Source organism: Apus apus, chromosome 4 (assembly GCF_020740795.1).
Source record: "Apus apus isolate bApuApu2 chromosome 4, bApuApu2.pri.cur, whole genome shotgun sequence".
Taxonomy (NCBI): domain Eukaryota; kingdom Metazoa; phylum Chordata; class Aves; order Apodiformes; family Apodidae; genus Apus; species Apus apus.
In genome coordinates this window covers 61,193,853-61,214,213 of record NC_067285.1, presented here as the reverse complement: position 1 = coordinate 61,214,213, position 20,361 = coordinate 61,193,853, and the positions used below count along the sequence as shown (strand labels likewise).

The 20,361-nt window shown below is 41.1% G+C and overlaps 1 protein-coding gene across 5 annotated transcripts in view; it reads left to right on the top strand.

Annotated features, from left to right (window-relative positions):
* EGF (epidermal growth factor) overlaps nucleotides 1-20,361 on the top strand; it is a 62,732-nt gene that overhangs the window by 27,611 nt on the left and 14,760 nt on the right. For all 5 annotated transcript variants that reach the window (XM_051619014.1, XM_051619012.1, XM_051619011.1 and 2 more), the window contains 10 exons: nucleotides 1,020-1,168; nucleotides 2,899-3,003; nucleotides 4,740-4,963; nucleotides 8,511-8,678; nucleotides 9,413-9,562; nucleotides 9,894-10,043; nucleotides 10,705-10,821; nucleotides 11,745-11,870; nucleotides 15,508-15,627; nucleotides 17,600-17,750. In XM_051619014.1, the coding sequence (XP_051474974.1) occupies nucleotides 1,020-1,168; nucleotides 2,899-3,003; nucleotides 4,740-4,963; nucleotides 8,511-8,678; nucleotides 9,413-9,562; nucleotides 9,894-10,043; nucleotides 10,705-10,821; nucleotides 11,745-11,870; nucleotides 15,508-15,627; nucleotides 17,600-17,750 (1,460 nt within the window). The remainder of the gene's footprint in view (nucleotides 1-1,019; nucleotides 1,169-2,898; nucleotides 3,004-4,739; nucleotides 4,964-8,510; nucleotides 8,679-9,412; nucleotides 9,563-9,893; nucleotides 10,044-10,704; nucleotides 10,822-11,744; nucleotides 11,871-15,507; nucleotides 15,628-17,599; nucleotides 17,751-20,361) is intronic.

Genomic DNA, 20,361 nt, shown 5'->3' with positions numbered 1-20,361 from the left:
TGCTGGAACATGGCCACTTGCTCCTGAAATAGGGCCTTGCTGAGGCACTAGCAGTTGTGTGCTGTGCCAAATGTAAATCAGCTGCTGCAGGGACACTGGGTACACACCCTTGTTCCTCTTCTGCAGGGTGCTCTGCCTGACAGACCAGCAGGGAGGATGTGGAGGGGAGGTGAAGAGCAATGGTCAGGCTGCAGCATTCTGGTCCTGGTGGCAAACAGTGAGGTGCAAGGCAAATTAGCCCAGGATTGCTCCATGATGCCATGGAAATTGAATTAGCTGCTTTACTGCTAGAAGCAGTTCTGTTTCGTTGCTACCATTTGCAAAGGAAACTTTAGCATGGCTTTGTATATAGCTCTGCTATACGGTGTTTGGCTCCCCCTGGATATCAAATATGAAACAAAATATTTCCTCATCCTTGGAACACACAAACCTAGATTCCCACCAGCAGAGAACTTCTGTTTTGACCCAAAACTGAGAAGCCTTTTCTGGAAATGTTAGAGACTTACAGAATAGAGACCTGGTAAACAAAATTAAGATACATAGAGGCTGAAAGAGAGAAAAATAGAGGCAAATTCTGTAACTCCTTTTCCCTTCCCAGCTACTTGACACACACTACTACTCTCTTCCCCTCACTCCCCCTACTCCTTTTTAAAGTGAGCAGCCAGTGCAAGGATAAAATCGCACCTTCTTGTGTTCTCCTACTCTGCTTCCTCAGCTGTGTTTCATGCAAGGTACCTTCTTGCTGAAATAAAACCACAGGATATTCAGAGGGCTATATATAGGGCAACCAGGATTTACAGCTAAGCACAAGCTGTCTGTAGAAGTCATCCTGGTTGAAGGATAAGTGCCTTTTTTATTTGATCAGGGATCACAGGTTACCTGTGCAGCTTTTTGTGAACAAGAAGTTCAGAGAACTTTCAAGATTAAAAAGTTCTTTGAAAAGTGGAACTATAGACAAGGGAAATAGAGACGAAAATGAGATGGAAACTAGTAACACCTCATCTGTTATTTCTTCACAGATCTACTTTGCTCACACCGCCTTGAAATGGATAGAACGAGCTAATCTGGATGGCTCAAATCGTGAAAAAGTTATTCATGAAGCTATAGATATACCCGAAGGCCTTGCTGTGGACTGGATTAATCGCAAATTGTATTGGACAGACAGAGGGTACATGCTCCCCACAGTGCATTTATGTTGAAGCATGTCATAAAATATTTGGAATAAATGACTGGCAATACAGAAATAGCTGAGATATCACTCTAAATTCAGCAAGGCTTCACATTCTGATTGGGTAGCTGTAATCTCAAGTTTATACAGTTGGGAGGTTCTTTAAAACTGAAATGCTGGAAATTCACTTTGAGTCTGCTTTTGTATTTTTGTCTTTGTCTTTCCAAGAAGCAAAGGTTTGGACTTAGTTGCAAGGAATCTCAAGCATGTACTGCATGTATATTCATATACATAGGTGGACCCAGGCACGTATATGTATACATGCGTATTTATATACATACACTGCATGTGTGTATATATAGGTATATCTTTATATCTTTATGCCTATATATACATACATATATAAATAATTAGTATTACTGCACCAAGTATATCTCGGGCAGAAGTCAGCATTGTTGACAGCTAGAATCATGACCCTTTAAGCTAATGGAGAGTCTTTGTCAATTATCTCTGATAAGAGAAGAATGACCACTGGCAGACAATATAACTTCACTTCTCAGTTGATATCTATGAAAGTTCAAAGAAGCAAACCTGACCTTTGGTGAAAAGGCAGTGTCAGATCAGAACACATAGTGAAGACTCCGTGAAAAGTGGTCATGATGTTTCAGTATGACCCATAATATATGCCATAGAATCAGAGAACTATTCAGGTTGGAAAAGACCCTTGGGATCACTGAGTCCAGCCATCATCCTTACTCTACAAAGTTCTCCCCTAAACCAACACCACATCCAAACGACACTTAAACACAGCCAGGGTCAGTAAAAAGTCAATAAAGAGTGGATTGAATGTCCAGATCGCCCTTTTAAAAACACTCCTAGTCCACTTCCTTGCTATGAGGTACGATCTTGTCTACATGATTGTGCTCCAGTGGTTCTTGTGAAATGGGAAATTGTGGCGTTTGTCTCCATAAGACAAGAGCCAAAAGTGAAGCTGTGAATTGGTATCTGCCCCTTCCTTTGCACTCACTGCACTTACCTGTATGTATTCCACGTTTCCATGAATATATTTCCCCTTACATCTTTGTGTAGACTTTCTTTGCAGGTTCAGATAAGCTTGCTTCCAGGCAGAGGCTGATACTTGTTTGACAAGGTGAAGTTTGTAGCAATAGGTACAGTTTTCTGAAAAAAATTGGATTGGGAGACTAAGAATGTAGAGTCTATACTTGACTCTGCCATAGATTTTATGAGTGATCATAAAAACCTTAGTTTCATTGTTGCCCGAAAATCGATACAGTATGCAGAATGCTTGGTGATTTCTGCATGAAAAATGCTATGCAAATGTACAATTTAAAAAAATTCTTTATGCATTTGATAATGCCATTCAGTTAGGAGATTGTTTTCCTCCTGACTCCCTTCAAAGCTAACTTTTATCTATTAGCAATCATACTTATAACTCATTATTTGCCCAAAAAAGGAGAACTTCATGTCTCCTGCAGAGCAGCAGGTATTTAATCATCATGCTCTGCACCAGATAATGAGGTTGTAACATGAATTACTTATTGATAACACAACTAGGCATCCCACATCAGCAGGATTACTTCCTGTCACTGTGAAGTAATTTATTAGAGTTTTGTGCTAAACTAAAGTAATGCAAAACCTTAGAATGTTCTGCCTGAGAAGGTAATTAAAAAGATAGCAGGGAGGACCTAACACTGCCATGTGTGTTGCAGGAAGGCACGGATTGAAAGGAGCAATCTGAATGGAATGCAAAGAAAAATGATCATCTGGGAGGATATCTCCCAGCCCCGAGGGATTGCCATTCACCCATTTGCTAAGTAAGGAGTGATAAACGTGGTTAATTGTCTAATACTTGGGGAGGCTTTTAAGAAATGAGCATGACAGCCTTGCCCTTTTGGTAGTCAAAAAGTGCCTTAGTCTCAGGTTAGGGTAGTCACTGCTTTGCAGAGTTGTGTGAACTGCAATGTTTCATTGCTGAGTTTCTTTTGTGAGTTGGGATGTGTTCATTTCTCATATAGATTAAAAATAAAGAAATGCCGGAAACATTACAGATGTTGTTATGCAGTTTAAGGTAAAGAGAAACACAACTTGTAAGCATCATGCTACAAACTTTGATGGTTCCATATCTACCAGGGTGAAGAAGGCTGTCACTTTTAACTGACGGTGCTTTCAATGGACTTTTTTGCCATGTTTCAGTTTCTGAGGAAACTAAACCAAATCTATGGTTGTGGAGATTCAATGATATGAATGCACCTTGTATCTTCTCACCTAGTGCTGTGATGATCACAGGAGTTCAGGATGTTTAACCTCTTGATGAAATTCTGGCCATTTTATTCAATGGCAAAGCCCCTTGGATTTCAGCCAATATGCCTGTAGTACAATGACTGTAAATCTGTTGTGTAGTGTTTTGTTTTGTGTTGTGTTTGGGGTTTTTTTTGGGGTGTGGGTTTTTTGGTTTTGGGGTTTCTTTTGGTGCTCATATCCTGCTATAGCTAAGTACCGATGAATGAAGGAATGAAACTGAGTTGAGGAGGATATTTTGTTATCTTCACTCTTTTTTAAGGTCTTTCAGTAGAAGTTGGATGCAATAGAGACATTTTGCAGGAAAACTTTTAAGAGCAGGTAGGTTCAGGGAGCTTGCTTATTAGAATTATTGGTAGAAGCAGAGGCTACAAGGGGAAAGAGAGGAGCGAACATCACTAAAACCTTCCTTATTAGAAAACTGATGGTGAAAGGAGGAACAAACATGATAGCAATGTCTGTAATTGTAAAATCAGTATTAAAGAGGGATCTGAGACACAATTAAGGCTTTTGAAAATACTGATCCCTGAATTGGCTACAGCAAAACTGCTCAGGTAAATAAAGCTAAGTGAATCTGTGTGTTATTTCAATAAACCTGACAGAGACAGCTGATGCCTGGGAAGACTGGAGTTCAGACTTCAGAAGTAATTTGTGTGTTTGGCTCTCCCATTTTGAGCTGTCATCTAGCACTGTCCATTGAAAAACAGTTAGCACTCAGTGAGTAACACTCAGGACTCTAGAGGGAGATCCTAAGGATAATTATTTTATTACAAGAAAAGAGGTTGGGCCTGATACTGGTTTATTTTTAAAAAACAAAATAACCCGTGGACTCTTGCTTGCTTTCTGTGGGTGGTGAGTAATTTTAGTTGCATTTATGCATTGTTACACCCTTGTTAAGACAAGGGGCTGGCTAATGCATCGCCCCTGTTTTGTGGGTTTGCTAGACTGCTATAATCAGTTGTGTGGAGAAGGCAAAAAGCAGATATGAAGATCTGGCAGTGAGTGCAGGTAGGAGTTAATTTTCAAAGGTTTTGTGCCAATGGACAGAGCGGGGATCCTGCATAAATCCCAGTGTAATCACCTGGAGTCTTATGGCAAGTGTGTAAAGATCAGCAGCTAATATGTATGGAGTTTTCTCATCTGCCCCTGTCCTGTCTTGCTCTGACCTGATCTTTCTGCTTTGAAAGAGCTCCACAGAGAGGTGGACAAACATTTACTTACTGACTTCCCGTATGCATTTTGTTTTCTAAAGGAGATTATTCTGGACTGACATGGGGGTCAATCCCCGGATTGACAGCTCTTCATTAGAAGGCATCGATCGCCAGGTTATAGCCAGCACTGGTCTGGTGTGGCCCAGTGGAATAGCTCTCGACTACTTAGCCGACAAGGTGTACTGGTGTGATGCTAAGCAGTCTGTGGTTGAGAGTGCAAACCTGGATGGTTCTGGTCGTCGAATTCTTACACAGAATGATGTAGGTGAGGCTTTGGGGTTGATATTTACCTATTGCTGCTTGTCAGTGTACGTGTGTATCTGCATATGTGTTGTGTATCCCATGCAACTCTGTGCTGAGGTTAATGGCATCACTTAATTTTTCATTCTGTCACCCAGTTGATTTTTATTGATTAATTTTAGCAAAAGAACACCTTTCTAACACTCTCTGCTTTTTCTAATATCGCCCACTTACATTGTACGCAGAACTCTGCCTTCACAGAAAAATTATTAGAAGGAAAAAGTTTAAAATGTGGTTTGCTTGTTCCATGCATGGCTGCTTAGTGTAAGTCAGGTTTTGCTGTGTTTATTACACTAGTGAGTTATATCAATATAAGCTGGGAGAAACTTAACCTTGGCCATTAAGTTCCTGGAGCAAAGAACTTGTATCTGCACAGTGTTCAACACTACGATAATTCTAAATACACAGTAGGCACTGAATGGAAAAGTGTTTTATGCAATGTGCTGTAGTCGTTATCTCTGGGATTTCTATTTGACATGTAGCTGTGTTGTTCAGAGCAAAAGAACAGAAGTATTAGCAATTAGGAACTGATTTTGTACCACATCTAAAGTAAAACATATGTTTAAGAATCTTGTGCATGGCAAATTACTGTCCCTTCTCACAGCAGGGGGGGTTGGAACCTAATGATCTTAAAGGTTCCTTCCAACCTTAACCATTCTATGATTCTATGATATCTCTCTGGGGACAATTTTGTAGGTGTTCATACAAAACATGGGCAGAATGAGAACTCTTGGCTCAGTGCCACAACTGCCATGGTTGAAGACCTTATGGTTACTCTGTTAAGCAGCTGAGGTTCTAGTCTGTGCTCTGGGAAGGCTTGTGTTCATCTCCTAGAACAGATGCCCACCCACTCGTTTGAAGGTGAGAAGAGTGAGCTCTTGGAGGGAGCAGCTTTCTTCAGTCCATAAGACACTCAAAGCCCTAAGCAGAGTGACTTCCCAGCATTCCTCTCTTTTCCTCTGCTCTGCATATTCTGCTGTACACTCCGCCTTGCAACTGATCTGCAAAGGAGGACCTTGAAGCCTGTTGAAAGTTTCTGAAGAAATGAGACAGTGTCTAACGGGGAGAAAACAGAGGAGCACAGGTGTGGGTAAGGAGGGAGACTTGGAGAAGTGATACAGCTGGTTGGAGGTGGGAGAAAAGGTCACCAACACCTGTAGGGGAAGAAGTGAAAGGGCTTAAGTGCAACCCTGTAGGGGCATGAATTTAGAGAGGCAGAGACTTGATATCCTGTTTTGCTGATGCTGTTAGTGAGACTAGAATTCAGCTTCTCTTCTTGGACAGCTATACATCTGAGAACAGGAAGGTGGCATCTCTTCATCGGCCTGCTGCTGTAACATGAATTTTATTACAGCAGCTCCCTCTAGTGCCCCTGCACTGAGAATTCATCCAGGATATCCGCATGCAAAATAGGTGCAGTTATTTCTGCTTTTAGGCTAACCCTGTTTTCAGCTGCAAGTAAACCAGCCTGTAAGCCCCCATGCACGGCAGTGAACACCACAACCCTTCCTGTGGTTTGTGCAAGGTTTTGGGTTTGCACTGCTGTAGAAAGGGCTCATGTGGCTATTCATTCTTCTGCTCCTGCTGTCTCCATTGGTGACACTACACTATTTTTAATCCTTAATGTATTTATAAATTAAGAGGTTAAGGAATTGCTGGTCCAAGCGAGGGGGTTTGTTGATAGTGTAAGCTACAGGTCCTAAAATTGTGAGTAAATGTTTGAATGGGGATGGTATCTAGATCCTGGCCTAGTTGCTCAAATTTAATGGAAAGAAAAACTAAGAACCATTGCCAGTGATTTAAGTATGGTTCCACGGGGGTAATGATGTGCTAACAATAACAATAAGCTCTTTAACACTTAAGAACACTTAAGCAGTGTCTTAGAATTTTTCTTACATAGGAGTGGATTTTTTGAGTTTATTTGTGTATGTTTTTAAGATATACCAACACATACATAGACTCTTTCTCCAAGGTTCTAATCTATCTGTTGTTTCGTTTGTGTGTTTGCTTGGCTTTATGTTTCTTTTTTATTTTTTTTAGTTTTTAAGGTAATACTTTTTGGGATTCTAGTTTCAGTACTGAAATTAAACATATCCTAGTTGAGGTTTACATAAAAAAATCCTGCACAGATCATAAAATCATGTGCCTACAAAATATTCCTTTCAGAAGGGCTCAGACTGCAGTGGTACAAAGTGAGGTACATTCTCAGACTGTGAGTAAGGACCAGGACAAAGCAAACCTGCTTCAGCCAAGAAGCACCCATTCTGAAACCAGGTGGACATCCACGGAAGAACAGTATATGTTCTCACCCTCCATTGCAAAAAAAAAAATTGCCCAAAGGCTATCTTGAATGCAAAAAAAAAAATTGCCCAAAGGCTATCTTGAATGCAGGAGATTTCTAAATGTATAGGAAGAGTGCATAGTCCCATATTGACTAATGTCAATTTTCTATCATGACAGAGACATTAAAAAGAGTAAGAATAATTTTAAGATCTTTATAATTATGTCTGCCCCTATGTATGCAAATGTCCTTTGGATTCTGAATTGCTGAGCTTTTCTCTGGAAGACAGACTAGGGATCTGAATTTTCTTAGTGCAGATAAAGTTGTGCTACCAGGGAAAAATTGCTGTACTCTGAACTTGGGGTGGAATTTCTCTCATCTACTGTTAAGCATGTCAGTGTTATATACCTGGTCGAAGCTGGTGTCTAGGTTCCTGTTGTAATCAGTGAAAAGAGAGGAAGATACCTGGGTGATCTATGGCATCCTGTGCTCTGTGTGAGCTGTTTCTGTTAGTTAGCTGGCTAACAGGTAATGACTAATTAGTCAAGCCTACTGCTGCTAGTTGGCTGAAGTGAGGCAAATTAATTCCTTTCTTGAATTTTGCACTGTGATGAACAGGCTAGTGAATGTCTGTGCATGTTTATATGCCTGTGTGGACCACTGTATTGCACTTGTGAGTACTTCTGGCACTTGCAGAGACCACACACTGGCTCTGACTACCATGTGTCAGTGGCTGTAGTGTCAGTAGCTCCCAGGCAGCCCTGTGCTGGTACACTTAGGCAGGATGGCACATGCCATGAGCTCCTCCCTGCTATGTGAAGACTGCAAAAGGAACTGTGTACCTCAGCAGCTCCATACTGGGTCACTTCCTGGCAGAGGAGTGAGGCATTCTGCTTCTGAAAGGCTGGTCCCAGTGCTGCTTACAGAAATCATGATGTCTGAGGTAGAAGCTTCTTGTGAACTTGATCTGATTGGAGGTCACCAGCAGTATAGAGACTGTACTGAGCCCAGCAAGTGTCATAGCCTCCTCTGCTAAAAGCATAGGTAACATGTGCCCATGGTCCATCATGCACGGATACTTATCCCTCCCCATGGGACATAAAAGCAGAGAAGTGGTGACGGCTATGCCTCTGTGTTAGAAGTAGACCTGTATACAGATACTGCTTTTGTTTACATGGCTTCTTTTGTATGTTCTACAAATGTGAGAATAAGAACTCTGATTTCTTTGCAGGCCACCCTTTTGGTGTAGTGGTGTTTGAGGATCACCTTTGGTTTTCTGACTGGGCCAGGCCATCACTAATGAGGGTGGACAAGAAGACCGGCCAAAACAGGGTACGTCTTCGAGGCAGCATGCTGAGACCCTCATCAATGGTTGTAGTTCATCCTTTGGCGAAACCAGGTATACTGCAAAAATTAGCAGTCATTCCCTTCCAGCCTCCTCTTGTCCCCAGAGATGGGTAGAATAGATATTCTTGGGGAGAGGATTATCTTCTCAGAAACAGGCTTTTTAGAAGGCCTTGCACAGTCAGACTGGCATTTATTGAAGGAGTTATCTAGGCACGTGTCCCAGGAATGCCAACAGATTTTGTAAATGTATGATTGGGCCCAAGAATAGATGCTGATCAATTGCTATGAGGCTACCATAGTCTTGTAATTCCTATTTATCCTTGTTTATTAACACCCCTCACACACACAAATTAGAACAAATGACATGAAGAAAGATTTTGTAAGATTTATTAGTTTTGGATCAAATAATTTGATTTTCTGTTCAGAACAATCTTCCTGTAAGCAGAAAAAGTAATTCAAGAGACCAGGATTGAAAGAAAGTAATCACAGGTTCTCTATGCCCTTGTAATGTTCTTCCAGGGAATGGTAGGACTCTAAATATTAAAGGAGAAAGAATAAAGGAAACTAAACAAAAAAACAAATACATTAGATACTGAGTATGTGAATCTGCTTTCCTGCCACAGGTGATAATATCCATTGCATCTGTTTTTAATTTAAAAAAAGAAAAAAGGCTATTCTGTTTTCTCTCAGTCCTTATTCTTTTTCCAACTGCTTCAACTCTGCACAGCTAGAAGGAGATGTTGACTGAAGGAACAGCCTGTTAAGTTGCCTGTTTTTCTGCATTAGGAGCAAATCCTTGCCTTTATGAGAATGGAGGCTGTGATCAGATCTGTGAAAACAAGTTTGGACTTGTCCGTTGCATGTGCCATCCAGGATTTGGGAAAACTCAAGATGGAAAAACATGTCATGCTCTGGATGCTTCCAACATGACAGCAGGTACAATACTTCAGTTCCAAAAAAAACCCTTCCCCAAGCTCTTGAGGATACTGAGAGGTAGCACTGGAAAATATTCACTTTGCTCTACATAATGAATGGTGGTTTCTCTGAAGAATGAAAACACCGGGCTGTTGTCCTGGGATAATAACAATGTTGTCTGATCATTGTATTTTTTCTTTTGACATATGGAATGACTTGAGGCCAGAAACAGACGAGGCTGGTAGAATGATGGTATTTATTTTAAAAGGAAACTAGATAAGTGATAGAGAATCAGAAATGTAATTCAGTAGGTTTAAATAGTCTGTGTCACTTTTTCTTGTCTTTTTTCCAGGTGCTGTCTTTGAGCACAAGGAGGTGGTACCGATGCCAGCACTGGAGACCTTGCTGCAGAGCACACAAAGCAGTGGAATACTCAAGGATGCAGACAGAGGGGAAAAGCAGAAAATCAGTGTTTTGTTGATGGCTGAAATAATGGTATCAGGTAGAGTCTGATAATTGTCTTCTGTCAGTTTACTGTGAGGCTCTGAACAGGTTTATAGAACAGAAAGAAATCATAGGCCTTAGAGGAAGAAAGGCTCAGTGTCAAGACTGGTGGCATTCATGCTCTTAACCCTCTTACAAGAAGTTGAGACTAGGCAATTATGCCAAGTGTGACTGCTTTTTTGTTTGTCTCCATGTTCCTTCATAATGTCAACAAAAATTGATAATATTACCCAGATTTAGAGAAAAAACATTTCTAATTTGGAGCGCTTGTGAAAGTTTCTTTTAGATTTCTTAAGCATATTAAGTTACTCTGAACAAAATTCCAATAAAACCATTGAAATTTACTTATGTTCAATGACACTAGGTCATTAAACTGTACAATAGGTTTTGCGTGCAAAATTCACAAGCCCTAATACTGAATGACACTTCAACTCCATCTAGACAAAGACAAGAGTCTTAAAGATTGTATTAGCTTGTTGTCATTGACCTTGGAGAGCTATGTTTCAAACTTTGACTGTATGTTCTGGTTTTCTTGGTAGTTTCTTGCTTCATTGGTTGGTGGGTTTTTTTTTTTAATATTTGCAGTACATCCTTTGATCTGTCCAAATGCACCTAATGTTTTGGGTTTGTTGTTGTTTTTTTTTTTGTTTATACTATAGATCAAGATGACTGCACTGCACTAGAATGTGATGTCAATGCACAGTGTGTTTTGCTGGAAGATGGTGCTATGTGCCAGTGTTTGAAAGGATTTACCAGGAAGGGGAAATCATGCTATGGTAATAAAAGACATTGATACAATCTTTTGGAAAAGTGTAGACTGAGAGAGAGGAAGAAAATCTGTATTTTCTCACACTGGCAGCTTTGCTGCATGAGCCATCACAGAAAGGTCAATAGTATTGCTTGTTTTGAAAGGGATGATGAGTAGAGAGTGTGTCATATGAAATGGCTAATTATCACATGCCTTATTTTTTGCTGTGTCATGAGTGATAATCTTGTTAATATTCACAAGCAATAATAGGGATAATAGGAATAAAAACATAATGTATTAATTTGTAAAAAATGCCTGATTATTACGGCTCAGTCCACAGATGAGGTAGTTGATGTATAATTTAGAAGTATGTATTAAGGAAACTCTTAAAAATAGTATTCCTGATATAATGTTTAAGTAAAATTGCTGCTCTTGTTGCTTTCTAGCACTAGAAAGTGACTAACAATCAGACAATCCATTGCTCAGAGTAATCTTTAAGTTTTTGGACTTGTATACAACATAAAAGGAAGCCCTTTGTTCTGTCATAAAGGCTGAGACAGGAAGGCATTAGGAACTGAACAATTCACCATTTGGTGGCTAAGCACAAAGACTCACAGGAGTCTTTGTTATTATGGAAAGGAAGAAAATATTGGAAGGTGAAATGGTTATAGTTTTTTTCATTGAGGTACCTTTTTTTTTTTTTTAAGCTTATGTGTTCTTTGTCAAAACAAAGTTTCTGTCTGAGTAGGATTGAAGAATATAAGGCTAGTTACATCAAATTCCAAACCAAGAAAAGACCACAAATCCCTTATTTTCCCATTTGCTTCAAATGCACAAATGACAAGTGACAGCACAGTCTGAGGGAGATTTGTGATGTAGACATTCCTTTTTATCAATTTACCTGATGGGTTTCATGACCCATGTGTCCTGGTCTCCCTGTTTGTCTCACAGATGTCGATGAGTGTGCTGGAAATCTGGACCACTGCACCCGAAACGTGTCGCGCTGTATCAACACTGAAGGGGGCTACGTCTGTAAGTGCCTGGAGGGCTACGCTGGAGATGGAGTTCATTGCTATGGTAGGTGCACGTGTGAGGGCTGTGCTGTGCCTGGAAGGCTGGGGCAGGATGAATGAGCAAGAGACATGTCTTGTGATTTGAGCTACCCTTGCGTCAAGCTGTGAAGCTGTCAAATAAGCTTGTTGTGGTTCTTTTTGAAAAATCTGGTTGGGACCTGGATCCTAAAAGCGGCTCCCCCAGCCAGCTGACATTTGTAATTTCTTGCTTTTTGGTTCTTTACTTTCTCTTTGAAGTGTGGCAACCTCAGCAACTGATCAGTATGCAAGGCCTGTAGCTGTCAGTGGATACTCCTCTCAGTGTTTGCACTCTTTTTAGTAGCTACAGCAGGAGAGAGGAAGAGTGAAGGGGAGGAGGGAAGTGGAGGTGAAGCAGTAGAGCTTTATTGGAAATCGTTGCCATGAATATAAACGAAAGCAGGTATTGACTGTGTCATAATACTCATCAAATAATTCCGGGTCTGTTTAATAGGCATGAGGTTCAAGGTGTTGACACTGACAACTTGAGTACATTTAGAGTCTTGTTAATAATCAGACCCACTGATTTTCCCATCCAGCTCTAATGCCAGGTCTTTAGTTCATTGCCTACATTTCTTAATTTTTCAATGCATTTTAGCAGTAAATATGAAGAAACAGGAAGCTTTTCCCCCCTGGTATTTGACTAGCACACAGTTTGTTCAGAGCTTGAGAGAATCTTTGCTCCTCTTTCGTCTTTTCCTTTTTCTCTCTCTCTCTTTTTTTTTTTTTTTCTTTTTTTTTTTCTTTCCCTTTATAGTTTAATTTGAAGCCCATTAAATTTGTCCCAATTCTTACAGTCTTTACTGAAGTTTGGTTCTCCAACACATATAAAGATGTTTGAAAAATAATAAAGACTATCATTATTATGGGCAGGGTGTGGAAAATATCAGAGATGGGAGTTTCAGGAAGGCATTTTGCCTAGAGTGGTCAGATTCAGAACTCGTGTTTTTAAGGATGTTTGCAAGTGCAAACAGAAGTGACAAGCTCCTCTTAATATCACTGCACCACCTACAAGGCATGTCCCCAGGCAGCCCTGGAATCTCACTGTCTGTGGTATTGTTGCTCAGCTAGAATGGTTGTGATACCTACCACTATTCTTGAAAAACAGTTCATTATCTTCCTGAAGTCTTTAAGTTCAGAAGATGGTGAAATATGTTTTCACAGCATATTATAAGTGATGCAATGTTGTGATGTAAGCAGAATTTAAACTAATTTTTAGTTTGTATACTTGAAATGTACTATAAAAACCAGAAACTGATAAATAAGTGATTTTGTACTTCAGCTTTAGAGGTCTGCATGCATGCACAGTGTCCAGAAATGTGGTGCAAGGTGAGTTCCTGTTGTGTTGTTGAAATCACATTTCTTGAAGTGTGCTGTAACGGTTTTGTTGCTGTATTTTTGCTTTTAAAAGTGCTCTGATTTGTTGTCCCAGATGGGATGGATGACGGACAACACGCATATGCAGTAATCAAGATTTATTGCATGTAACATTGGGGGTTTTAGTTATTCTGGATGAGAGTCACAAGTACAGCAAAAGTGTAGGGAAACTGGAAGATAAGAACAGAAGTGCAGTTTGGATGCAAAGGGTATATTAGCAGTGAATTTTACTGCTTATAATGAAATCAAACAACAAAGGTTAACCACTAAAATCACAGAATCACAGAATCTTGAGGGGGTGGAAGGGACCTCAAAAGATCATCCTCCCAGTTTAGTGTCATCAGCAAACTTGCTGAGGGCACACTCTGTTCCCTCATCTAGGTCATTGATGAAAGTATTGAACAGTACCGGTCCCATTACCAACCCCTGAGGGACTCCACTAGTCACAGACCTCCAACTAGATTTTGTCCCATTGACCACAACTCTCTGACTTCTTCCTCTCAATCAGTTCATGATCCACCTTGCCACCTGATCAAGACCACACTTGCTCAGTTTATATATGAGGATGCTGTCGGAGACAGTGTCAAAATGCTGGCAAATGTTATACTAGGCCTAGAATATTATCACCTTTAAAGGATTCTACAGTCTTAAACTTAGTAATGAAGATTACTTAACATTAAGTTTGCTAAATAAAACAGTGAAAAAGTAATATTTCTCACCCTTGCCAGGCCACAGCTGGGTGTCCTTGGGTGGATCGTAATTCCTGAGACTCAGTCTCCTTGGCAGGTGTCCCCAGCAGAGGGGAGAAGGTCCAGCAACCTCCAGGAAAAATGTACAGAAAATCCCCCCAATCAAAAACGGGACCAGTCTTTTATAGAATAAAGTGGATTGACTGCTGTCATTTAACCATTAGCCATACCTCCAACATCTCTCATTGGAGAATGAAAGGAAAACAGTAGGAAAAATCATGAAGGCCCTGTTCTTACCAAGCAAACTCTGTTGATTATGTGTTCATTATTACTTTATCTCTGTTTCAGGCCTAGTTGTGGCTGGGCTGAGCTCTGTGTTCTTCAACACCAGAGACCAGCTGGTGTTATGCACATCAACTTGGCCCTCTGTTTATACCTTTCAAGGTTGTTACCAGCACAGAGTTTGCTAGGCCTTTTCCTTTCTCATGGAACCTTCCATTTCAGGCCAGAGCCTGCAAAATGAGAGACAAAAAGCAGTTGAATCATAAAAGGGAACTGAGGCAGGCATACTGAGAGATGGAGTGCCCCCCTACTTTTGTCTATACTGTTTTGGGCCAGATCCTCTTAATCTGACTGTAGAAAAAATTCCAGTGGTTCAAGCAATAATTTCACACAAATTGGGATGGTTAAATCTGTGATTTTGTTTCCCCAAGTTATATCTGGCACATGTTCTGCTGATGGATTGTAAAATGAATCAGAGGCTCCCAAAACCTGGTATATGAACACTTTCAAAGTTCCCCAATTTTTAGGGGTGTGTTTGAGCCCTTAGAACCACGTAGGTGCCAGCCCAGGGGGCCAGTGCCAGCCTGTCAGGAGCTGCTGCCATGGGCTGTGCTAGAGGAGGTGTGGAGGCAGGGTGAGGATGTGCAGCAGGCTGTGATTGAGAGGTATGTGTAGATGAGCTTAATGCAGGCTCTGAGCCTGGAAACTCTTGAAATCAGGGAGTCTCTTCATAGTAATTCAGAAGCTCACTTCATTTACCTATTTACGCAAACTGGATAAACCTTTAAGTTTCTAGACCCTTTCCTTCTCTCTAAACTTTTTGCCTAGACTGGACTGGCTGAGTGGTACAGGGTTGGCAACTCCCCACTCCCAAACCGTTCTGCTGTCTTAATGCAAGAACACCACTGACAGTACTCCAGTACTCCTCCAGGGTGCAGGGTGTGACTACTAATGCCAGGAGAGAAGATACCTACTACAAATAAGTCTTCTCTTCACCTCTACTATACTCGTTATGTTTCATGGGGAAACCTTTCCTTCCTTCTCCCTGGGAAGAGCTTCTGCAGCAGCATAGCATGGGCTGGGGAGGCTGTGATTACTTGGCATAGAAAGTGTGCTGGTTGCTTTTCTATTATGTTTTCCATTAAGGCATATTTGCACAGGAGTCTTTGGTGGTTTTTCCCCACTGCCAGGAGACTGTAATGCTGCAGATGCTGGCCTTTTAACTGATGCTCTGAGGCATTTCATTCTTCTAACTGCAGACTGTTTGGGTGACAGATATTGATGAGTGCAAGACGGGATCCCACACCTGCGGAGAGAACATAACCTGCACAAATACAGAAGGAAACTTCACTTGCTCAAGTGCTGATGATGCTTCTGGAACTGGCATTGGTTGCAGTGAGTAACTGGAGTGAGCAATTAAAATGAAGTGGCCCTTAAAGAAAAATTGTGTTCTTGGATAAATTGTTACACCTGGAAATTAAGGACATTCTGGTGACGTCTTGGGCAAATATAGTGACATACTGGGCAGCTTCTGGATCCATTTAGCATTGCTTTAGGAGCCTGTTTTTGAAGTGGGCGAAGGAGATCCGAGTTTTGTTTTGGAAATATGTACATTAAGGCTCAGTGCTAATTTTTGCTGTCTAAATGCAATAGCACCTCTATCTAAGGTTCTTTACAATCAACAGCAGATGTAAATGCTCCTTGGAGGTAATATTTTTGGAGGTGATTTCAGCCTGTGTAATTTTTCAAACTCTCTGTGCCGTCTTTCCGTCTGCAGAAGGCTTAGCATAAAACCAGCACATAATTTAAGTTTCCATGTAATTCTTCAGAATAAGCTAGTCTTTCAGATCCAGTGGCTGATTTTTCAAAAGGGCTCTGAAACTCTTTAGAAAATCTGGATACCAATTTAATGAAGAGAGCTGCTGAAAGTTCAGCACTAGTGACTATCTGATCCTCATTTCAGGGCTTCAATGTGACAGCAACATTCCTGAAAACATGGAGCTGAGTGACTCATTATCTTATTCTATGTCATCTTTCTTCATTGGAGTGAATTTTACTCCAGACCAAGTGACTGTCTGATGATGGAGGGACACTGTGTGATTGTCAGAGATTTGTTTCTGAAGAAAAACAGAAGAAAATTTTTGCTTTTTTAAAAGTAGAACACCTATCATGATTCTCACCCCCATTTTCACTTATTTAAGCTTTCAGTAGTTTCAAGAAATTATGATTTTAAATGATGTATGATTTGGAAGTAATGTCTTCTACGTCCCTCAGCTGTAAATCTGATCCTGTCTTCTTGTGTGTTTTATTTCTTTGCCTAATAAGCTCTTTCAGCTAGCTGAAATTTTCTTTGCAGAATGCAGTCACACCTGGGCTTCACTAAAATCACTCATCCCTTTCAGTTCAGGCTCTTTGTCATGACAGTTCTGCAAATTAATTTTTTTAAAAAACAAATGTCATTGAAGTCATGTCATTATGTTGCAATAAAACTGGTGTGAGTCTTAAAACTGATCCCATAAATATACAAGAGCGATTAAGCGCATTTGTGCTGGGCCATCCTGCTAGAAATTCTTTACCACGTAGGTGTTTGTGTCTGACCTATAGATGTGCTGTAGCATCAAAGTAGGCAAGAAAACATCCCTTTTCTTTAAGGGCATGTCTGCACTGTAGGTCATGCTGTGCAGAGACATCAGAGCTACCTTTGAAACTGGCTCGTTTGGATACCTGTGTAGGTGACAGTGTGTTTGATTCAGAGACTTTGTAGAACCCTTTGAAGAAGTGGGTCAGTGGTGTTCCTTGCTTCCCCATGCTAACATGCTGTTAGCTGTACTTGAGCTAGCTTGCAGAAATACAAAATGTATCTGCGGTCACACAAGCAGTCACTGAATAGCAGCAGAGTGGAAATAATCTGCGTAAGAATGACACATTGCACGTGAAACTCTGAGATCCAAGGGTGTGAAATAAAATCACACTTCACCTGTACATCTGACTCTGGTACGTCATGCGTGATAGAGATTTGCTTGACCCTAGAGCTGCCTAGCTTGCAAAAATCATTTAAGGAAAATGAATTAGCCAGTGTAGTTTTTCTTCAAAGATGTACTCACACATCAATAATAGACAAAATACATCCAACCTCTGTGGGTCTTTCATTGCAAGTCTAGAATCAAGCAATTTAGTATTTTGATCTAAAGTTCTGTGTGCCTAAATTTGATAAGCAACGTAATCAAATAGGTAAAACACGAGTAATTCATCAAAATTAGAATGTTTAACCTACTCTCCTACCTTGAAGTTCTGGAGCTCTTTTGTAAGATCACATTGCCAATGTGGCCAAAAGTTTGACATGTCCGTGTGAAATCATGTGTTTCAGAATCTACTGTGCCCCCTACTGTTGTCCGCAATGAAGACTCTACACACCCTGTGCAAGGTGATTCTATAGGATGCCCTCCTTCGTATGAGTCATACTGCCTCCACGGAGGAGTGTGCAATTATGTTCCTGATCTACAAGACTACGCCTGCAAGTAAGTACAGAAATTTGTATTGTCTGTGCTGGTGAATGGTATCTTTAGGGATTAGTTGAGTGCAGACAGTAAAATGTTTGTCCATAAATTATCTGTTCATCACTCATCCTAGCAATTATCATTAGGCTCTCCTTTTTTCATGCAGGTAGTCACTGTAAATTTCTGTAAGTGGTCACTCCATTCACACCCATTGCAATTAATAGTAGGATTGGATTTGCTCCCTAAACACTCAATTCTTTACTTTGGGAATGTGAGATAAGTTGTTAAATGACTTAGTGCTCATGGCTCTATGAAAGAGGTGCTTGTTGTCTCTCCTGTACATATCATGCTTACTTGTACCTCCCTGTTGGCCTTGCTGTTCATGTGTAGCACCCACTGGGATGGGAGAGGACACTTCTGTCTTGTCTTCTCTGACTGGGACCAGGGAAGTCAGCATCTGGAGTCAGCATCTTCAATTAACAGCTTGAAGAGTCTTGCTTCCTGGGAGAAAGGGTACAACGTGATGGTCCTCTTAAAAAAGGGAGAGTAGCAATGAGACCTCAAAAAGGAGACCTCCTTCCTCATGTTGATAGCCTAATTCCAGGTTCCTCAAATGCAGTTACTGATAAAGGGGAAAAGAATCTCATATTTGCAGAAGTCAGCCTTGGCCTGGTCAATGTAATTTCTTCAAAGCCATGAGTGCTGGAGTTTAATTGTGTAATTTGATTATATTTGAATCTGTTACATTGAAAAGCATGAAAGTGTTTATAGTGGGACAAATCCAATGCCTGCCTTTTCTCATGGGGTCTCACCTGCTAAGTGAGGACCTGTGCAAGGGATGGATGCTGTTCCATAGTAGGCAAATCTCCCAGTGTCTCAGTAACTCAAGTGGTTCTGGTATAACTCTGAAGTGAGGAGAGCAAGCTTTGTGTGGAAGGGTTTCTTTGACTCACCATTCTGCTAGGTCTTCCTTTGTACCAGGCTATTCCTGCAAGCACTGTAAAATCCTAGGCTTTATCACTTTTAAATGTATCTCCCTTGCCTACAGACCTCTGTACCTGCAGGAATATGAAAATAATATATCTCAGGTACATACATGGGAATGAAGTGGATGCTTTGTGCTGTGGATTTGCTAAGCTCAGCAAAGCCCTTGAGCAAAGCCATTACAGGAGATGGACTCATGGTCATCTCTGGTATCTGTTATAATTTTTAGTGTAAAATTATAGAAAAATTAAAAACTATCCTATTGAAAACTGTAATATTAAAATATAATAACAAATACATTATAATATATTAATAGAGATATATAATAATAAAAAATATAAACTATAACCTTAAATCTAAACCTCCCTGACACAACTTGAGGCCATTTCCTCTCACCCTGTTGCTTATTATTAGGGAGAAGAGACCAATCCCCACCACGCTGCAACTGCCTTTCAGGCAGCTGTAGAGAGCAATAAGGTCTCCTTTCAGCCTCCTTCTCTGCAGACTAAACAATCCCAGTTCCCTCAGCTGCTCCTTGTTAGATTTGTACTCCAGACCTTTTGCCAGTTTCATTGCCCTTCTTTGGACACACTCCGGCACCTCAATGTCCTTCTTGTAACGAGGGCCCAGAGCTGAGAAGCCCTGCTCCGGCTGGCCACACTGTTTCTGATACAAGCCAGGATGCTGTTGGCCTTCTTGGCCACTTGGCCACACTGCTGGCTCATATTCAGCTGGCTTTTGACCAACACCCCCAGGTCCTTCACTTCTGGGCAGCTTTCCAGCCACTCTGCTCCAAGCCTATAGTGTTCCATGGGATTGTTGTGACCAAAGTGCGGGACCCAGCACTTGGCCACGTTGAACCTCCTACATCTGGCCTCAGCCCTTTTATTACCCCTGTCCAGTTCCTTCTGCAGAGCCTTCCTATCCTCGGGCAGATCAACACTTCCACCCAACATGGTGTCATCTAAAAAGTTACTGAGGGTGCTCTGAATCCCCTCATCCAGATCATTGGTAAAGATATTAAAGAAAACTGGCTGTAACACTGAGCCCTGGGGAACACGCCTTGTGACAGGCCACCAACTGGAATTAACTCCATTCACCACGACTCTTTGGGCTCAGACATCCAGACAGTTTTTTGCCCATCAAAGTATACACCCGTCCAGTCTATGAGAAGACAGTTTCTGTGAGAGAACGTTATGGGAAACAGCATCATAGGCTTTACTACAGTCCAGGTAAGCAGCATCCACAGCCTCTCCTTCATGCACTAAGTAGGTCACCTTGTCATAGAAGGAGATAAAGTTAGTCAAGCAGGACCTGTCTTTCATGAATCCATACTGATTGGGCCTGATCACCTGTTTTTCCTGTGTGTGCTGTGTGATGACACTCACTCTGATCTGCCAGATAACTTTCCCCATCACCACGGTCAGTCTGACATGCCTGTAGCTCCCCAGATCCTCCTTCTGGGCCTTCTTGTAGATGGACATCACATTTGCTAACCTCCAGCCAACTGGCACCACCCAGTTAGCCAGAACTGCTGACAGATGATGGAGGCAGCACTTCTGCTGGCTCCTTAAGTACTCGTGGGTGGATCCTGCCCAGTCTCATAGACTTACGTGTGTCTAAGTGGTATAGCAGGTCACTAAACATT